The 22,317-nt window shown below is 40.4% G+C and overlaps 1 protein-coding gene across 4 annotated transcripts in view; it reads left to right on the forward strand.

Moving 5' to 3' along the window:
- Positions 1-22,317, forward strand: part of efemp2a (EGF containing fibulin extracellular matrix protein 2a) — a 95,545-nt gene that overhangs the window by 58,179 nt on the left and 15,049 nt on the right. For all 4 annotated transcript variants that reach the window (XM_028802935.2, XM_028802927.2, XM_028802943.2 and 1 more), the window contains exons 4-7: positions 2,814-3,032; positions 14,146-14,268; positions 16,905-17,021; positions 21,597-21,716. In XM_028802935.2, the coding sequence (XP_028658768.1) occupies positions 2,814-3,032; positions 14,146-14,268; positions 16,905-17,021; positions 21,597-21,716 (579 nt within the window). The remainder of the gene's footprint in view (positions 1-2,813; positions 3,033-14,145; positions 14,269-16,904; positions 17,022-21,596; positions 21,717-22,317) is intronic.

A 22,317-nucleotide genomic window follows, 5' to 3' on the forward strand; every position in this document is an offset into this window, starting at 1 on the left:
CCTGACTTAGCTGGTCATCTCACATGTTGTTTTTGTTTGGCTACCATTTAAGGAAAGAAAATAAATTCAGAGGACTGAGTCTTGAAAAGCAAGATAATTAATTAACAAGTCATCAATTAAGTGCTGGGAAATTAAGTCAGTTAAGAGCAAAAGTTGGCCACTGATTAGGAAAGTCACATGAAGAAAAATCTACAGATTGTGAATTTGTAGAGAGTGAAGTTTATGCAGGTTCAAGGCAAGAACCAACTCAGGGGGCACCAGTTCATTGCTCACACTCAAACCAGACCACTTTAGAGTGGCACCAATAACTGAATACATGAGTGGAGTGTGACCCTGTGATTAAGTTGTGTCACATCCCTAAGACTAAAAGGGGCTCAATAAATTTATGGATTATTAAATTTGCACATTAAACATGAACACTAAAGCTGTGAAGCGACAGCTTGGTGTAGCTGTGTACTGCACGTCACTCATCACACTGCCTAGATGTTAAATGCTAGTGCAGCCCATCTGGCCTAGTGCCGCTCTACTCCGAGGTAGACGAAAGCTGGTTTCTGTTTTGGTTTTGGCTCTGGGTCTTAAAAGGAAAATGTGGTTGAGAGGATAAAGGTCATCCCAGGACAAAACCTTTGGGGGAGTCTCTTAGAGATCTGAGGTGGAACGTTTACTTTTCCTCATTTATTTTACTAATGTAGAGTTCAGATTTAGTTATTTAGCTAGTACTTGAGACTAATGGAAAATATTTTTAAAAGCCTTACACAAGCATCAGAGCTGAGCAGTCAGCTGAAAAATGCAATTTAATGTACTTGAAAGGCCTGTACATAAAAGCATACATTCTGAAAGAGACTCAAGGCTTTTACCTGACAGGACCTTCTCATGAAGAGCAGCAGTTAAAATGGCAAATAAAATGATAGGCTACCATGTAAAATGTCTAGGCAAGAATCAAGGAACATTACATTGAGCCTTGGTTATTTTCAGCAGAAATGGGTATATTAACAGCAAACAGTTCTTCTGCGTCATTTCTAAATCTTTAACTTCTGGCTACTTGTGGAATATAAAGGTAAGTGCTTTATTATTAACATTTAGTGGATGCCTTTATTTAAAGCAGAGGCGGCCTTAGGGGTTTATGGGGCCTATGGCTGACCAACCCCATGCAGGGTAGGTTACGTCAAACGCTGTGACCGGTATGTGTAGACTGTATAAACTTGCATGCAAATTTAATAAAAATAATGTTAACACACACCGGAATTTCTCTTTACAGTATTTAGCTAAATTTGTGCAAGATAACACGTGGACTTTATCAAAATATAACAATATAATCTAAAAAGTGCAATTCATAATTCATGACAATACCATGACAGTGCAAACTGCGATGTGGTGTCACGTGGAAATTATCAGGGCCTCTTCTAGAGAAGTACCCAAATTGCAAGTATACTCTGACTCTCGATTTGCAGGATGTCATAGTCATAACTCACATTGATGTCATGTCAGCCGGTTATCATTAGCGATACATGTTTTTGTGCATTAATATTCAGACATGTTTATGGCCTACAAATAAAATGGGAGCTTCAGTGGCTCGACAGGAAGTGTGAAATTAACGTAGAGGTATCATCATCATAAAATCTCTTACTGGTTTCCAGCTTCAGAGATGAAAATCCACTTTTCTTGCTTTCTGATTGGAAAGGTCGTTGATGACATCTTTGTAGTCTAATCTGGATGCAAAGTCTTTTTCTATAGATAGGAGAAGCCAACCCAGTGACTAATGGGCTATACCTATTTTATGAAGGGATTATACTGGTGACCCTTTTCAGGCGATGAAGGTGGACTATGGAATGTTTTCAAAGACGTACTTGTGTGGAATTTGACCTTGAAGAGGGATTTTAAAAGGGTTCCTCTTAGAAGCAACTCAAATATATATATATGCTGGAGAATATAACTTGACAAATCCACTCAAATGGGACATGTGAACCTTCAAATCGGGGCCCCCTTAGGCGCAGGGCCTGGGGCGGTCACCTTACTTGCCACCCTTAAACGCCACTCTTGATTTAAGGTGACTTGCAAAAGCAAGTTATAATACATATAAAAATGATTAGAAGATGCAAGCATCAAAAGTAACAGGTAACACAATAAAGAACTGAGCGAGAGTGAGTAGTACTAATACTGTATGATTACACCGGCAGCTAGATTAAGACAAAAATCTGTATCCTAAACTTTGTCAATACAACATTAACAAGACATAAAGCAGCTCCCAAATAGTTAATGAAAAGGTGCACTTTCACAAGACGTCTGAACTTGAGTAAATTGGGTGCAGTTTGAATAGCCAACGAGAGATCATTCCAAATCTTTGGAGCAATTGTCCAGTCTTGGCACATCTCGCAGTCAGCAGACAGGCAGAGACAGAACCGAGACTTCTTAAGGGGACATATGGAGAGACCAAAGACAGGAGATATTGTGGAGAAGAACCATTCAGAGGTGAAAAGTAGTAAAAGTGAAACGAGGAAGAGAAATACTGTCATTCATGCTGGAGTCGAACCCCAATCTCAACAACACAAACTCGCCAATTAAGCCACTATGCTATTCAGACAATGTATAACTGCTGCATTAAAATGAAAACAAGGGAGCACTTAACGAGTAGTGGGCCATATCATTTAATTCTGACCCCTCAGACTCAGACAGAATGCGAGGTAAGAATGGCACCAACACAATAGGCCATGAGAGCATAGGTAAAGGGTTATTCAAAATTATGGGCTTCATGCCCACAGAGACATATGTTGCAGCTCTGAACTTATTCTTTCTTTTCCTCCTGTTTTTTGCAGATGTCAATGAGTGTGAAACCATTCCTGATGCCTGTAAAGGAGAAATGAAATGCTTCAATCACTACGGAGGCTACTTGTGTCTGCCCCGGTCGGCCTCAGTTGTCTCTAGCAATGAAGTGATGGGTGTAGACTTTCAAGGACCAAGTTCTCGAACTGAAAGCGAGACCTACAACCCCTGTCCACATGGCTACGAGCCTGGTCTTCATGACACATGTGTGGGTGAGTCACTGGAAACACAAAAGCTATTGTTGCAATTTGATGCTTGTCTTGAGATATGGCCATTGGTCTCTTTTTTCAAACAAGAACTGTCCACAGTGTATTTGAACTGGAATTTAGTTTGCTTCAGTCAACCTGATTTTGTATAATATTCATCTTTTCATTTTAAACTTTATGCAGCACACACGTATAAACCGAGATTAGGAGGTGAAATGATTGGAGTGTTTGAAAGGAAGGGAATCCATGCTGTTATTTTAAAATGGGTCTGTGACCAAGAAAACAGGGAAACAAATGGAGACTGGTTAAGAGGAAATTTTGCACAAATGTTAATGAAGTTCATTCTCACACAGAGAACCATAGACACATGGAACAAGTTACCAAGCAATGTGGTAGATGGTAGGATTTGGGGACCTTCAAAACTTGACTATTTGATTTTAGAGAAACAGGTTGAATATGATTGCCATGTTTCTTAGGTTGAAAGGACAATCCTTGTCAAAAATTGTACTGATGTTCTACGGCAAACCTCAGAAAACATCAGTTAGCTGTCCACTGGGGTTCTATAAATGGAATGGCCTGGGGATTTTGTACGTAAATAACTTGACTTTCTGCTAAGGCACATGTAATAAAATACTACTTTGAGACTTTTGCTTATGACAGTTTAAAGTGATTAGGGCTACATGTCCTGTTGACATACACTGTCCATCCATACATCTAGTTATCCATCAACTATTGATGCCACTCATCCAAGACAGGACAACAAGGGATGATGCCTACCTCGATAGCACAGGGTGCAAGGTAGAAAGACAGTGCAAATTTAGAGACCCCGATCAACCTGACCTGCACGTCTTTGGGACTTTTGAGTAAAACTGAAGCATCTGCAGAAAACCAAGTGTGAAGGCTAGGGGGTGCAACAGAGCCCCAAGCACAAACACACAGACACAGTCCAGGATTCAAATAAAGCAGGGGGGTATTATAAATACCTTGTACAAACAAACAAACAAGTGCTGTCTCTTCTTCCTTCTTTTTCTTTCTCTCTCCCTCTCGCTCCACCACATTGCTACTCCTCAAGTGGATTATTGCCCGTCTCTGCTCCCAGCTCCAACTCATCTGGACAAGGCAGTGTGGTCTCTTTTCTTGAGGACCCAGGGATACTTCTGGTGCCAGGGCTTTGCCCTTTGCAAGCATTTCCTGGTCGTACGGAAGTCTCAAATAGTAGGGAGAGTATTCTCTGCGGCATCCTCAAGCGGGTCCAAGCAGGGCTGTGCTACCGGACTATAATTCCCTTTTGGTGTCAGCATATGTATTGATATCCAGGGCTGTAGCCATCTAGCATCCTGGAGGAATAAACATCCCCTTGAGACAGTCCTTCTCATTTATCATGGCCAGTAAAGGTGTTGTGAATACATCCAGTCGGGATGCCTGTCCACCCACCTGGGGCTTCCCATCTGGGCAATGAACCTTCCTCTCACTCAATCAGGGTGTCAGTCCATCTACCTGGGGCATCCTGTTCGGGCAAGGAACCTTTCTGTCTCTCTGTCAGGTGTCTGTCCATCCCGTATGGGACATGCACTAGGCAGAGTAGAAGGAAACATCCAGAGCCACACAGACAGTGAGTAGACTGAGATTCAAACCTGTGACTACTGAGAAGTGATGCAGCAGCACTAATATCTCCATTACCAAGTCAAATCTAATGTATGCTATATTATTATTGTTGAAGAATTTGTAATGCAAATTTGATTCATGGCTGTGTCTTCACAAGCACTTACAAGTTCAGAATGTGCTACTTTCTACTTGTCATTAACCTTTATTTGCTGTTCATCTTTGTTGTGTCATTATCTCCCTAGGTAGTTATTGGAGACTGTATTTGTCATGACAGTGCATGTAAAACAGGGGGATTCTTGCAACCTGAAAGAAACCAGAAAATGGCCATTAAAACAACAGAGTGAGAGAGAGAGAGACACACCCACATATCCCACATCCCCAAAAACAGACATGTTACATTAGTTGATGATTTCAAATTGGCCTTGTGTGGGTGTGTGTGAGTGGGCTGGCACCCCTGCTGTGGTGGATTACTGCCTTGTGACCAACACCGATAGGACAGAATGTGGCACCCCATGACCCTGAATCAGATTTCTAGGCAAGCTTAGATATGTTGTGCTATTTCTGAATTCTAATCTTAATAAAAACTGCATGTTGTGACCACTTGGATCTTCCAATAACAATAAAATGATTGTTTCAGCAAGATGCAGTGTCAGTTGCAAAGATTTCTTTAAGGAGCGAACAACAAAAATAGGGTCAGCTGGGACCACGTTTTGATTCATGGGAGTGTCAAAGGCAGATGTTAGAACAAAACACTCAAAACTAAATTCAAAAACTGACTGTCTTAAAAATAAAAAAAAACAGCTGAAGAAGAATTGTTTTCTTGTGAGGAAGTCCTCACTTTATCTATCCGACTAGTGGTTTAACTGTAACTAACATAGCTGCCTTGACATCACACTACAGGCACCTTAATATGGAGTGGCATCATAGCAGCATCCGAAACACAAAGGAGAAGCAAGTGACATGCAACAACAAGTTCTAAACATGAGAAAAACAAAACAAATTGGACTTTGAATTGAAAAACACAACGGCACAGTATAATATAATAATTTTGCTCTGATCCTGACATTTTGATATCAAGTATAGCAGCTTTTGAATGAAGGACAGATCATGGACAATTATTCTGCACAGTTTTTTTTTTATTGAACCTGAGATATAGAATTTCGTAGCCGAAAATTTGAGCAAACTTGGTAGTTTTAAGTTTGCCAGAGAGGGCAACTTAAGCTTTCTTTGCGAAAGCTCGACTAACATGCATTATTTACGTGCAGTCTGTCCTTAGGCGTGACTTCCTAGAGTACACAAAGCAGCAAGTAAAATGGTTCTGTATCTTTCCATTCCTGAAGATCTGTCTTCATGTCATTCTACTTAACAAAAACCTTTTTCACTTACTCAGTTCGTGTGCAAGCGGCACAGTGGTCTGTTTCGCAAGAGTAGATCTGTGGTTTGGCTCATCAGAACTGCATTAAGCAATTAAAGATGACCCTATGGCTCTGCACAAAGTCATTGTTTTCAAATTCCATGCTTTATTTTGATATAAAAGTCACAGGGTTGAATTACAGAGCTCCTTATCATCCATTGATGCAGTGAAAGAAAGCAAGGGAACCCCTGTACAGAGTAATATGGTTACAATTTACCACACAAAACCCAACTCCCCACTCCAAATTTTTGAAAAATACATCCCCTGACTCTCATTATGTCAAAACGCTTGATTCATTGCTCCACTATCTAAATCTCCTAAAGTTTGCACAAGAAAAAGAAATTCGGGGCCTTGTCCATATGGCTCAGGAGCATCACATAGAGTGCAGGGTGTTTGCTGCCCATTTTTAAGTTTTATGTATATTGAGCAATTTTAAACTAAATGAGGAATGATACATTGTGTTGCCATTGGTGGTGAACTGTTTTATATATAGTCATCTATTAAGAAAAATGAAAGGAATAAAAAAGAAAAGAAGAATCCTGACACACTTTTCAGGCTAGACCATGTCAGAACTCGCATACCCATGTGATCATGAAAGTTAAAGCACAATTCTGTTCTTTCATACTGATCAATGATCCCTGGTATACTTTTCAAAATACAGCAAATCGCTAACTGTGGCTAATGAAGTTTGGGTTGCTCAAATCAGATTACGTATTTACATGTTTTTCTGTTCTCAGAGTGGACAGTGTAGTGTTATTTAAAGTAAGTGGCAAGAAAATACTCACTGATTTAACAGGCATCAGTAATTGAGGCAGCAGCAGTCGTACTGACTACGGTGACATTTTACTTGCATGTCCAACCAACGTGCAACGAGTGCCATGATAAAGTAGAAAACAAAACCACAGCTGCAGACCTAGAAATAACTGCACTGACTGCTGTCTGGAACATGTCAGTAATTTTTTTTTATCTTTTTCTGCTTTTATTGTTGTAAGTTATTCAATTTTATTGATATTTTCATTGTGACAGTGATGTCATTTAATCAATATTTTCTGTTTTTCTGCGTCATTGGCACCACGATTTTATATTTGTGGATGCAGCATGCTACTGAAAACGAAATGTGCATGTAACATGACGCATTATGTCATTATGGCCACTCTATAAAAAGTAGCCTAACACAGTAAGTAATTAAGTAACTTGTATAAAGATCGGTGCCACATACTTCCTGGTCTTCCGAGACTGTGGATTTTAAAACAAGCTGAACCAATTTTTAATAGATTTTCCCTACCACTGCCACCTTCTTCCAATGACCAGTCTCCCAGCACCATCCCTACTACATAAACAACTCCCACCATGTCAACTGGCTGTGGACTGTCTATAACTGAAGAGCAAGTAAGGAGACAACTGAAGAAAGTACAGTACACATAGGAAAAGCTGCAAGACCAGATGGAGTAAGTCCTCAAGTTCTTAAGGCCTGTGCTGACCATCTTTATGGTGTCCTCTGTCACCTGCTCAGTCTGTGACTAAGCCTTCAAAAGTCCAGTCCTGTTCTAAAGAAGGCAGGCACCTCTTCACCTAATGACTATAGACCACTGGCTCTTACGGCTGAAGACTTTTCAGAGACTGATCTTGGACTATATGAGACCTCTTGTGGTAGACCTCCTGGACCCACTACAGTTTGCCTATCAGACAAAGACTGAAGTGGAGGATGCAGTTATCAATCTGCTCCACAAGGCTTATTCTCATCTGGACAAAGCCTTGAGCACTGTGAGGATTATATTTTTTGATTACTCCAGCTCCTTCAATACCATCCAGCCAGCCCTGTTAAGGGGTAGCCTCAGAGATATGCAGGTGGATGAGCCTATGCTGTCCTGGATATAGGACTATCTGTCAGGCAGACTGCAGTTTGTGAGACCCAAGGACTGTGTCTCTGATATGGATGTGAGCAACACTGGACCACAATAAGGAACTGTCCTGTGTCCTTGTCTCTTTACTCTGCACACCTCAGACTATTAATATAACACAAGGTCATGTCACTTGCAGAAATTCTCAGATGATTCTGCACATATGGGTTGTATTGATAAGGGACATGAGACAGAGTAGAGGAGTCAGGTGGGGAAGTTTGTTTCTTGGTGCAAAGAGAATTGTCTGCATCTTAACATCAGCAAAACCAAGGAATTGGTTATTGACTTTCGTTGCACCACCAAGCCTCTATGTCTGGTCACAATTCAAGGAGTAGAGGTAGAGGTGGTCCACTCCTACAAGTACTTGGACTTCCACATTGGATTGGTCTCAGAACACAAAAGAACTATATAATAAAGGGCAGAGCAGGCTCTTTTTCCGTAGGAGACTGTGTTCCTTTAATGTGGGAAGTGACATTCTTCACATCTTCTATAACTTTGTGATGGCCAGTGTGATTTCCTACGCTGTGGTGTGCTGGGCTGTAACATCACTTCAGGAAAGGTCCATCGAATCAATAAGCTAATTAGAAGGACAAGCTCAGTTATAGGATGCACTCCAGACCCTCTGAAGGTTGTAGCAAAGGAAAGAATTAAAACTGAGTGCCATTATGAACAATGCTGCACATTCGCTCTCCGACCAGAGGTGGGTGGTAACGAGATATATTTACTCCGTTACATTTACTTGAGTAACTTTTTTTTAAAAAATTGTACTTCTAAGAGTAGTTTTACTGCACCATACTTTTTACTTTTACTTGAGTACATTTGTGAAGAAGAAACACTACTCTTACTCCGCTACATTGGGCAACACTCGAATCGTTACTTTTTTACAGATACACTATATTTTTGCCAGAGAGAAGGCGCCAGTGGATCTACTGTATGACTGTTTCACCAATCAGACGTAGCAACAATAATCACATGGCTCCATTTCACCAATCAGACGTAGCCATGCAGTCACATGACCACACACAAACTGTGGCGGCATAGCGGCACAAACTCCTCACAGACAGCGGACAGAGAAAGAAAGAATACAGGTGGAACCTCGGTTTTCAAGTATAATTCGTTCCGGAAATGTGCTCACAATCCAAAGCACTCGTATATCAAAGCGAATTTCCCCATAAGAAATAATGGAAACTGAGATGATTCACACTTTACTTTTGAAAAGAATCATGGCTGGTGTGAGTGAGTTTCTAAACTCTTGTGGGATTTTACCCAACAGGACGACACGCAGAAGAGCATCCCAAAGCAACCACAGGCACCCAGAGCTGTAGCAGTTTGCCGTAAAAGCGAATCCGAAAAGATCACGGTCATGCTATAAGTGCCTGCCATTGATGGGTGATACAAGGAACATTATAAATGCGCAGGGCACAGTATTACTTGGCCACTAACCTGGGCATGACCCTGCCTGACTGCTGTGTCTGTGTATATGAGAGTGGCAGATCCCGCTACAATAAATAACCACACTGTTCCTGTTTCAAGCTGAATAAAGATGGTGTTGCTAAAGTATTGAGACTCAGCTTCGTGTTTTGGGGTGCAAGACGAGGACTCACACGTCACAGCACATACATGTGGTCACAATGCTGTAGTAAACAGTATACGCTCATACGGATGTTGACTATATGAGTGAGGCACACCGACTGACGATTGCCCACAATCACGCAGCGAGAGAGAGAAGAACCATCAGCTCAGTTGTGATCACGTGACACTCGGCAGACAAAGCGTATACGGACTACTCGTATTGCAAGACCTCGCTCGTTTATCAAGTCAAAATTTATTAAAAATTTTAGCTCATCTTGCAAAACACTCGCAAACCAAGTTACTCGCAATCCAAGGTTCCACTTGTACATGAAAAATGAGAGCTAACTCCTACTGAAGCTTAACCATCACTTCACTGAGTGAAGAACAAGCAGGTTTTAACCAAACATGCACAGACACAGACAGTCAAGGTAAAATAAGACTTCTTGTACGTGCACAAGCTGCCTTATTCTATTGTTATTGTCTATCAGCTGTGCTATTTGGAGGGCAGGTGAATATACAGTATTATACTGTCAGTGTACAGTATATCTTATCACTGTAAGTAGTTTGCACTGTTCAAACACATATGTTACCTACTGCAGGTATTGGCTTCAAAAGCTTTGTTGTAAAAAACTGAGATTTGGAACTTTGTGTTATTTGTGCATCTTTACTTTGTAAAGATGTTATTTATTTTTACTCATTTTTTTATTTTATTATTTGGAAATAGCAGAATTTGTACATTATTTTATATTTTTGTCTGTCTTACTACAACATTTCTAAAAAATAAATAATTTATTATGATCAAACAGTTACTCAATACTTGAGTAGTCTTTTCACCAAACACTTATTTACTCGTACTTGAGTAATTTTTTGGATGACTACTTCTACTTGAGTAATATTACTTTGAAGTAACGCTACTCTTACTTGAATACAATTTTTGGCTACTCTACCCACCTCTGTCTCTGACACACTAACACTGAGGACTTTCAGCCAAATTAATTATTCAGTAGAATTGTGTCAAGAAACTCTACTGCGGCTCCTTTATACCAACAGCGATAGGTCTACATAATGCCTCACTGTGATTGTGACAGCCAAGTCAGAACTTTTCTTTCTTTTGAATATTCTTCCTTTATAGTCATTCCAGTGTCTATCTATCTAAAATTGTGTTCATCGGTGCATTTTTGTCTTAAAGTATTACGGTTAGACCACTTGCTAGACCACAACCAGACTCTAGCTTGGTTATTTCCATCTTCTTTATACAAATCCATCCATCCATCCATTTTCCAACCCGCTGAATCCAAACACAGGGTCACGGGGGTCTGCTGGAGCCAATCCCAGCCAACACAGGGCACAAGGCAGGAACCAATCCTGGGCAGGGTGCCAACCCACCGCAGGACACATACAAACACACCCACACACTAGGGCCAATTTAGAATCACCAATCCACCTAACCTGCATGTCTTTGGACTGTGGGAGGAAACCAGAGCGCCCGGAGAAAACCCACACAGACACGGGGAGAACATGTAAACTCCACGCATGGAGGACCTGGGAAGCGAACCCAGGTCTCCTTACTACGAGGCAGCAGCTCTACCGCTGCACCACAATGCCGCCCATTCTTTAAACAAATATTAAACAAGTCTGCCTCCTTATGATGGCATTACATTTTTCTAAGCTCTTTTTGACTCTGTTATTGGTTAACATCTTAGTTTTGACCAGCATTCTCTTTGAGTTTGTGGTTTCAAGTCTCTTTTTTTTATTATACTCACCTCCTCTTCCTTTCCTCCTTGCCCCTGGGGTGGCCACTGTTCGATCCCTGTTAGTACAACTGAGGACAATGGCTACTGTTTATTTTGCCCTTTGTCATAAATCTATGACTCTGCAAAATAGCAAAGCCCAAAGAGCAGATCTCACCCAAGGCAAGCCTGACACAGGAAAATGTGAGGCTTAAGGCCTGCCTAGGCCTCAAAATGGAGATAGCTGTAAAGTTTAAAAAAAAAATAAAAACAGCAAATAGTCTTACTCGTGTGAATGTTTCAGCAGGGGAAGAACCGTATAACACCGACTGGAGCAGAGACAAATTCCACAAGGAATCTTTAAGATTTTATTAGCAAAAGAACAAGATACAGCAAAATGCTCAAAAGAGCTAAAAAGGAGCTGCCTGTAAAAGCTGTAAAATGCTAACCAGGTCCCAATACATGAATCAAAAGCTGAATTCCTTAAACTGAGCACAAAAAATGTTAAAAGGCCATAAAATCCAAAGAGCAACAATAAGCAATAAGAGGAGAAATTCCAACACCCAAGTGCACATAATGAATGAAGATGAACTGTATTTGCCATAAGCCTTTATAGTGCTGGGAGCAGTCCCTCAACGATGATGGGCAGGGATCAACCCACAGAATACATGGAACATCAAAGAACAAATATAAGCACATAGAAAGTAAATGAATAAAACTGACATAAAATCCATAATTGGACAAATTATAAACATAAATAACAGTATTAACATAAATGATTGCAATAAATGAGTCAAGAACAAGCAAAAAAGTCAAAAAAAAAGACAAACATAAACCAGGGAAGGAACGCTGGCTAACACATAACACCTCTAAAGAAAGACCTTTTTTGCTCTTTCCCACTTGATAATAAAATCTGTTTGACAGACCATTCACTGTTGCCTATTTCGAGCATAACTGTAACCATACAAAAGTCAGCCTTGTGGACAGAGAAGTATAAAGTAGCACATATCATGGATGGGGTGGCACGGTGGCGCAGTGAGTAGTGCTGCTGCCTCGCAGTTGTTCTCCCCGTGTCTGCGTGGGTTTCCTCTGGGTGCTCTGGTTTCCTCCCACAGTCCAAAGACATGCAGGTTAGGTGGATTGGCGATTCTAAATTGTCCCTAGTGTGTGCTTGGTGTGTGGGTGTGTTTGTGTGTGTCCTGCGGTGGGTTGGCACCCTGCCCGGGATTGGTTCCTGCCTTGTGCTCTGTGTTGGCTGGGATTGGCTCCAGCAGACCCCCGTGACCCTGTGTTAGGATTCAGCGGGTTGGAAAATAGATGGATGGATATCATGGATGGGTATGAACGGAGTTTATAACATGGTTTATAATATGGTTTGAGAACCAAACTAACAAAGCAAAATAATGTAGAATATACTGTTGCACACGAAACAAGAAGAAAAAAGCAGGTCAGAAAGGAGCAGGATGTCAAAAATAAAGGCATGAAGATTTAGAAAATATAAAAGTCACTAAAAAGATGACCCCAGAAACCAAGAAGTCACAAGCTGAGCACAAAGGGCTTTTACAGAGGCAAACGTCACAATGCTTGAGCACAGACCCACCTCGTTCTGTCAAGTTACTATTTCATGATAGGTGTTGGCATGTAACAACACCATGGAGCTTTATTGCATGTTTAAATCTTTCCACAAAACTCAACCATCTTTTTTGTGTGATCTATTTTATATTCAAGTTACAGAGATAAATTTAAATAAGTGAAATTTGTGGAGTAGTCAGTTGTGGCCCAGTTTGAAACACAAAGTAAATAAGCATTAGTATCATGATCAGAAGAACAAAACCAAAATTCAGTGTCACTAAACAGGCAAAATACAAAAAAACAGATGTTGACTAGATCAAAATATCAAAGAAATACATTTATTTTCTAAAAGCTTTCCCTTTATTTTCAACAAAGATCTGACTACAATACTGATGCTCTGTGTAAGAAAGGACAGAGCCGGTTATACTTCCTTAGAAGGCTGGCATGCTTCAACATCTGCAATAAGATGCTGCAGATGTTCTATCAGACGGTTGTGGCGAGTGCCCTCTTCTACGCGGTGGTGTGCTGGGTAGGCAGCATAAAGAAGAAGGATGCCTCACGCCTGGACAAACTGGTGAGGAAGGCAGACTCTGTAGTTGGCATGGAGCTGGACAGTTTGACATCTGTGGCAGAGCGACTGGCGCTCAGCAGGCTCCTATCAATTATGGAGAATCCACTGCATCCACTAAACAGTGTCATCTCCAGACAGAAGAGCAGCTTCAGCGACAGACTGCTATCACTGTCCTGCTCCACTGACAGACTGAGAAGATCGTTCCTCCTCCAAACTATGCGACTCTTCAATTCCACCCAGGGGGGTAAACATTAACATTATACAGTTATTGTCTGTTTTTACCTGCATTATTATCAATCTTTAATTTAATATTGTTTTTTGTATCAGTATGCTGCTGCTGGAGTATGTGAATTTCCCCTTGGGATTAATAAAGTATCTATCTATCTATCTATCTATCTATCTATCTATCTATCTATCTATCTATCTATCTATCTATCTATCTATCTATCTATCTATCTATCTATCTATCTATCTATCTATCTATCTATCTATCTATCTATCTATCTATCTATCTACTCTTTTGAGCATTAGCTATGCAGGTAGAATTAGATTTTAAAGAGGTTTGCTACTAATTGTGCTGTCAGTTATCCCATACCAACTGCCTGAACATGTGATAAGCCTAGTGGGGTTGATAATGCAGGTTTTCAATGTATAAATTACAAGCAGGCTTTTATACTTTGTATCTCAAAAGAGGAGTTCTGTGATATTGCTAGCCTCTGTGGTCACTTCTTTTATCTCAATCATGTTTCCTCAGATGTGGATGAGTGTGAACAGGACCTCCATGATTGCCAGCCCAGTCAACAGTGCATCAACACAGCTGGTTCATTCACTTGTCGATGCCCAGATGGGTACCGCAAGATAGGCACAGAGTGTGTGGGTAAGTTGGAAATTCAGTGTTCTGTCTTGTCTATGCTATAAAACACAAATGGTGATATGTACAACGAGGAGAAAAATGTAAAAGCCAGATGGATTATCTCAAGGATTTGGAGCAATTTTTCAGTTTCCACTTGTTTTCCTGGCTCTGCTGATAAAGTTACACATTTTTCTTTGAATGTTAGACCTCCTCTGTGCCCAGTTTAGGAGGCAGGTTGTACCCTTTGTTCAAATCCTCCTATTCACTTGCCTACTAGTCTCCTTTAGGGTTGTCATTTAGGTCAGAATAAATCCAGTTTTTGACCCTTATTTTTTTTTTCAACTCTTTCCCTGGTCTTCTTGAGTCCAATTGCACATTATTTATAAATATTATTATACTCTGTGTAAATGAAAATGCTCCATTAAGTAAAAATTATGTGCATTGCCTAGTCACTTTTTCCTCAACAGGAAAATAAATTTCATGCAATACAATTTTGAGTTTTTGCCAGTTAAGGCTAGACAGTGAAAGCCAGAGATAATCTGCTAGACATCCAGCACGACTTCCACTGTCACAAGTTGCCACAATAATTTGACAGAAAAGAAAGCAGATCATGTGCCAGGAATGCTCTGACCACAAGACATTACGGCAGTCAGAATGTGGCTGCAGATAACGTTTTCATTTTCACCCACCGCCTGTACATGGAAAGGATTACAATCTCTGGCCGAAGAAGCTAACTTTGAAAAAGCATTTAGGTATGTGGAAAAGGAGCCAAAATTGAACCATCCTTGCCTATAAAAGCAGGTTGGGTATGATGTCCCTGTGTTAAACAACAACAATATTTATTTCTATAGCACATTTTCATAAAAATGATGTAGCTCAAAGTGGTTTACAGGATGAGAAAGAGAAAAATGACAAAATATATAAGAAGTAAAATTAGGCAATACTAATTAACAGAATAAAAGTAAAATCTGCAGGGGTTCCGAGGCCACAAGACCTCCCAGCCCCCTCTAGGGATTCTACCTAACATTAATGATCTCGATCAGTACTCATGGTATTCAGGGTTCACATGGAAGAACTTGATGATGATGGTCATGTGAACTTCTGGCCTTTAATTCATCAATGTAGGGACATCACAGTGCTTTGATCGGATGGTGGTGGTGGTGGCGCAGATCGCCACCACAGAAAACTGGAAAAAGAACAGCAGAGAAAGTAGGGGTTAGAGGGGAATTCAGAGCTGATTTAAAGAAGCACAGGCTCCTAGTATGATAAGAAAACATAATAGATAAACCTTGCTTGATTTTTTTGCCATCCTTGCACTGTTCAACAAAAACCTGGTGGCACCCCACTAGGGCTACGATTGAGCCCTGTGTCGGAATCAACCATTTTTGGAGAGTCGAACTTCTCTTCTGCTGTTTTCAAAAACATGAGTGAATTAACTGACTAGTAAACAATAAGCAGATGAGATCACAAGCTCCATCTCTGTTCATTCTCTTATTATATGTTTTCTTATGTTTAAGGCTGTAAAATATACTGCCAGCTGCCCAGACTCACATTATGATAACAAGCATTGTGATAATCTAAATAATAAAAGCAGCTTTACATTCCACACATAACAGTGTGACTGTATGACTTTACGTGACTAGCAATGCAAGCGTACCAGGCCATTTCCCCAGCACCTGAAGAATGAGCAAGCGTCCATGTCGAGTACTGCTCATCTTTATATTTTTGATTAGCCTGTATGCCCACCTTCACAAATGCTAATTCCATGTTGGCATGCTTTGGTGCTTGTGTAGTTTCTCATTATCACTTCCTCTGTGCCAACGGATAAAACAAAGCAATTATAAAACATCCTGTTAGATCACTTATGGCCATTTGTGAGCGTTCCTCCCAGTTTGTCACCCAGTCTGAATCCAGTCGTAATGAATAAGTAGACCTGTGCTCTCTTATTGGCTGATCATTACTAATATATTGCCTTAAAGAGGAAATTCTAACATGGAAAATCATAGAGGCGTTTCTGGGAAGAGTCTGAGATTACGCATCATCTGTATAATACTCTTTCACAGATGTACCCTGATGCCTCCTTGTAGCCTTCAAAGCCACTGTGGCAGATGTTAGCTAGAAAAAGGAAAGTAGTCTGAACAGTTTGTGTTTTTATATAACAAATAAAAGAAGGATGGTGGAAAAAGGGGCATGGATGAAAAGGATGCACATCAGTCATTGCACCTACTGTGTCTAAAATAATACTGAGAAAAGATTTGCACTGATTTCAAGCAAAATGCCTGAATAGGTCAACTCTTTTTCATGATGGTGCATTTAGATAAAGTGGGCAGTACTGTGACCTGATGTTTCACACATCTCATAACTTTGCATGTTCTCCTAGTGCTTGATTGTTTTTTTTTTTTTCTCTACTACTCATCTTCCTCTCATATCCTATAAATGCGTGTGTTAGATTAACTGGCCCCATGTGGTAGTGCCCTGTGATGGTCTGGCACCTTGTCCAGACTTTTAGGCTCCAGACACCTCAACTTAAAACTGAATTGAAATGGATATTTAAATTGTTTTTTTTATTACAAGCACATTTTGTGGTATAGTAAACCCCAGCAGCTTCTTCACAACCTTGGTAGCCAGCGTGGTGACAAAGCCACTGTCTCTCTTCCTAGATATCGACGAGTGTCGCTACAGATACTGCCAGCACCGTTGTGTGAACTCCCCAGGGTCATTTTCTTGCCAGTGTGAGCCTGGCTTCCAGCTGGCTGGCAACAATCGTTCCTGTGTGGGTAAGTCAACTCTAAAAGTTACCAAACACTTAATGATCAATGGGAATTTTCTTTTTACTGCTAAATCTTAAAAAATTGTTTGCCAGCTGTACAACTTTTTACAAATTTTGTGATACATTTTGCGGCTTATCTTTCCTCCAGAGTGAGTACAACAGTAGCTAAAAATGTCATATGTAAAAGGACCGTGCAATAGGCTGAGTGCTGAAGATCTCTTAGTTTAGCATAACTGAATCAAGAAAGTGGATGGTGGGGATTCCAATCCTTGAATGTTACGGGAAGCACTTCATTTCAGTTCTCAATAAAGGGATTTGCATTTCATTTAGCTAAAAATTAACATATAGGCTGATGAAATTCTATGACTAAAACCAGGACATTAAATGTTCTAACATCCCATTCAATCAACACTTCAGTTTATATGTCCATGTACATTTGTTGGCTGACTTCAAAATGCATTATATGAGTGTTGTAATTAACAAATCTTCAGTGATTATTCAAAAATTAAACATACAAAACATGGCATAAGATTCCTATACCCTGCCATTCATAGTTTCCTCAATGGGGTCTTAAACTGTTTTTCCATCTAACCCTTCTATTGATTAACACATTTTTCCCCAAAACAAATCAATAACCTTATGTCTCTTGCACATGACCTTTTGAAAAACTAATATAGTGTGGATGTAGATCACTTTGTGCTAAATATTATTATTGTAGCTCAAGATCATCTTATTAAAATGTTTACAATTTTTGTGTTCTGTCTGCTCTGCCAGTGCCAAAACCCCTACAAGGCAGTTCAGTGTTAGGCGCGCTTCTGAAGTTGATCTCATTTTAGTTTTGAGGGTTAGAAACCACTTCAGATATTATTTCTTCAAAATTGCAGGTTTACACTGAAGACCTTTAGCCCCAGTTTGTAATACTGCAGACTAATTTCTGAGATCTGTAATAAAATCCCCAGATCAAAATTGCGCCTCATGCCCTTCACTAATTTAAGGACGTCCAGTTCAGCGTTGTTTGAAATTATGTGACACAAAATCTTGTTGAATGAACAGATGCATGACAAGTACTGAGAACTGTGATGAGCAATAGCCAGCGAGGGGACGAGGGGAGAACAACCACAAGGTGAATTTGAGGAAGAGTAGACCAGGAGACCCAAGAAACGGAGGAAAAGTGAAGGGAACTCTGGCAAGAGCACTAATATCTATTTGATGTCTCATCTGAACCACAACCAGCACTTCTGGCAACCATTTTGACAGAGTTAGTAATTTCTCACATGTTTGGCCTTAAACCCCCTTTACAACAGATGAATCCAGGACTTAGTGAACCTCATCTGTGCCGGATTGTGTAGTGTGTGCCATATTATGTGGACAAAACAACACGTTAGAAGATAAAATGTTGTGCAATGTGAGTTGTACTGCAATTTAAGGATTTTGAGTGTTAGGCAGTGGATTTTTTTTTTTTGTTCTTTATTTTGCCTTATACAATTTCTTGTATTATGAATTTGTTAGTTTTCGCATACCCCTTGGGGTCAGAGCGCAGGGTCAGCCATTGTACAGCGCCCCTGGAGCAATTGAAGGTTAAGGGCCTTGCTCAAGGGCCCAGCAGAGTAGGATCTCTTTTGGCAGTGACGGGGATTCAAACCGGCAACCTTCTGGATACCAGCACAGATCCTTAGCCTCACAGCCACCACTCCACCCCTAAATTTGCCCCAAAGTTAGAGAAAGACTGTGTTAGCACATTAGTTTAATGAAATTGTAACCTTGCTTGCTGTAGTTATATTACATATTATATTGTATGCATACAATATTATATATAATATATATTATATACCGTATATACTCACATTTAAGCTCTCCCACGGATATGTCGGGGCTTGATTTAACCGTATAATTCCCAGTATTTTATAATGTCGATCGTATAAGTCGAATGCGGAAAACTGACACTATTGGTCCAAGAGATTATGATATGCTAACGCCCACATAAGAGAGTAACCACGGAGCACACTGCCTTTTTTTTCCTATGTATTGTGCCTACATGACCACACGATAATACCCAAACTATTCTGAAGCAACGTTTGCACTGATTTGTGTTTTTTGTATCTCACACCTTCATACACCTTTATCGTAAGAGCATCCCTTATCTACGATGGAGCCTTCGATCAGAAGAAAATATGAAGCTGGTTTTAAATTAAAAGTAGTTGAAGGGTGAAAGAAATTGGTAACTGCTGCAACAAAATTCAATGCGTCTGAGAAACTGGTGCGAGATTGGAGGAAGCAAGAAGTAAAATTAAAAAAAAATAAGTGTCGTAGTTTTGAACGGGCGTATAAGTCAGGGTCTGATTTTATGATCAGTTTTTCTCGATCTTATACACAAATATATATGGTATATATTATATATATGTAATATTATATATTATATTAAGGATTACTTGTGTTCTGTTCTGTGTATTGTATTATATTGATCCCCTTTTTTTGATACCCACTGCAGACCCAACCTACCCGGAAAGGGGTCTCTCTTTGAACTGCCTTTCCCAAGGTTTCTTCCATTTTTTTTTTCCCTACAAGGGTTTTTTTGGGAGGTTTTTCTTGTTTTCTTAAAAGGCAGGGCCTGTTAAAGCCCATTGTGGCACTTCCTGTGTGATTTTGGGCTATACAAAAATAAATTGTATTGTATAGTATTGTGGGCGGCACGGTGGCGTAGTGGGTAGCGCTGCTGCCACGCAGTTAGGAGACCTGACGACCTGGGTTCGCTTCCCGGGTCCTCCCTGCGTGGAGTTTGCATGTTCTCCCCGTGTCTGCGTGGGTTTCCTCCGGGCGCTCCGGTTTCCTCCCACAGTCCAAAGACATGCAGGTTAGGTGGATTGGTGATTCTAAATTGGCCCTAGTGTGTGCTTGGTGTGTGGGTGTGTTTGTGTGTGTCCTGCGGTGGGTTGGCACCCTGCCCGGGATTGGTTCCTGCCTTGTGCCCTGTGTTGGCTGGGATTGGCTCCAGCAGACCCCCGTGACCCTGTGTTCGGATTCAGCGGGTTGGAAAATGGATGGATGTATAGTATTGTACCTGGTATTTAATATCCTTGACGATGAACAGCTGAACGTAATGTGCTTTCACACACTGCCCAGTAGAGGAGGCCAGTCCATTCACTGCCCAAGAAATGTTTCGCCTGCTCTAGACTAACCCCTCAAAATGACTGGATGCCATTTCCTTCCTTACACAAGACTGGCTAAAGTTTTGTCCACAAGGAACACGTGCTGTCATTTCATTCATTTTATCCTTATTATTGATGTGCACTGTCCACCATAAATCAAATGTCTTTGTTGAGGAACTGAAGGGTGCTTCATTCAGTGTCTACTACCATCACTAAGACTAGCTGCACATTCCAGACATTTATATTCTTCCAGGATTACTCATTATAGTATAGTGGTGCTTGCTAGTTCACTCAATATGATTTCAACGGCTTCTATCCCATCACTGTGAGCATTTCACAAGAACTGCTGGTCCCAATAATCATTTCATGGGACTAGCTGTGGTTTTAGCTCCCATGCAGGTGTGGATGTCTTGTCTTTCTTGGACTTTGACTACTGGAAGTGTGCTTTCAGTCAGGTCTAGATGCCATTCTAGTACTTGCTCATGACTAGTAAAATATTAATGCAATGGCTCTGCAACAGTGGATGCTACTTCAGTCATTCTTCACGTTAGGTTTAACTTAATATTTTCTCGGACAGGATGTACTGTGGTTGAATTTTACATTTACTGGCAGCACACAGAGTGAAGACCTTTTCAAAATGCAGTGACAACAACCAGAAAGTGATAAGTTTAAATTTGGTTTTATGTTTATTTATGTAGAGAAAAGCCAAGCAAAATGACACCTTTTATTGGCTAACTAGAAAGATTACAATATGCAAGCTTTCAAGGCAACTCAGGCCCCTTCTTCAGGCAAGATGTAATGTAATGTTTATTTATGAAACACATCCTGCATGCATTATTCTGGTTTACACATTTTTTGGAGCCTGCACAGAACGTTCTTACTACTTTTCAATAAGGACATACTTCTTTCCTAAGATGTAATATGAACCAGTACCTGTGTGGAAAGGGGGTGAGGTATATGCATTGTGAACTGCTAGTGTTGAAAGTTTGCTGGCCTCTTAAAACACTGAGAGCTGCTGTCACAATATGCAGTGTTCAGCTCCCTTAGTGTCCATGGGGTGCTGGACAGGGGCACATTGGATTATTCTCTAAAGGCATATTTTGCAGTTGCAACCCAGATGTGCCCAATTCAGAATAGTGTAACCAATGGATAATAGAACTAGATGGGGCCGTGAAAGTGGGTGGGCCACAATTACTCAAGAAGTGGAGGCAAAGCCTTCATGCAAAGAAAATGCAAGACGTATGGTCATCCACTGTGTAACTGTATACATACAGTAAGGAATAAAACACCAGCTATGTCTAGTTACATCCCTGGGGATAAATCACTGCTCTTCAGCTAACATTCAACCAGTTTTTAGAGTTTTATATTGAAAATGAATATTACATTTGAAATTTCTGACATAATTATTGTTCTCTTCTTCCTTCTGTTCCCCCCAGATGTAAATGAATGTGATATGGGAGCCCCTTGCCAACAACGTTGCTATAACACATATGGCACCTTCATATGCCGCTGTGACCAGGGGTATGAGCTGGGTCAGGATGGCTTTGCCTGCAATGGTAAGAAAGATGACATGGTGTACATCTAGATGTTGTTTGACTAATTGGTTCTTCAGAAAAGTAATTAACCGTGGCTTGAAATATTTTAAAATGTAAATTAGTAATTGAAGATTAGGTCAGATGACTTTGTACAATGTGTATGTTATTTGGCATCCACGAGAAATCTGAAATCTGCAGTGTTGGACCTTAACTATTACTGTAAGTCCATGCAGTGCACTCAAAGACTTAGTGAGACACATCTTCAACACCCTGAAAAATGGCCACTATCATTTCTTTCTAAAATAATCAAGACTAAGGAATGTGAGGCACTCCATACTAATTTCAGAACAGTGTGTGAATTTATAAATTGAATATGATTAGAGTCACAATCTTACGTACCAACTATGATGGCTGTCTTAGATATTTGCAAGACAGGAAGAAACATCCCCTGTATGGTAAGCTTTGATATCACTGCCTTCTCTTCCCGTTGTCCATTTGTATCCAACCATCAGCACCATCTTTGAACAATGACACAGTGAGGGGGTGGAAGATGTTAGTCTCATATAACATCAAGTCTCCCCTGGTTTGTCATAAATCAACTTTACCAGACAAGTTGAAAATC

The sequence above is a fragment of the Erpetoichthys calabaricus genome, chromosome 1 (genome assembly GCF_900747795.2).
Source record: "Erpetoichthys calabaricus chromosome 1, fErpCal1.3, whole genome shotgun sequence".
In the NCBI taxonomy this organism is placed as follows: Eukaryota; Metazoa; Chordata; class Cladistia; order Polypteriformes; family Polypteridae; genus Erpetoichthys; species Erpetoichthys calabaricus.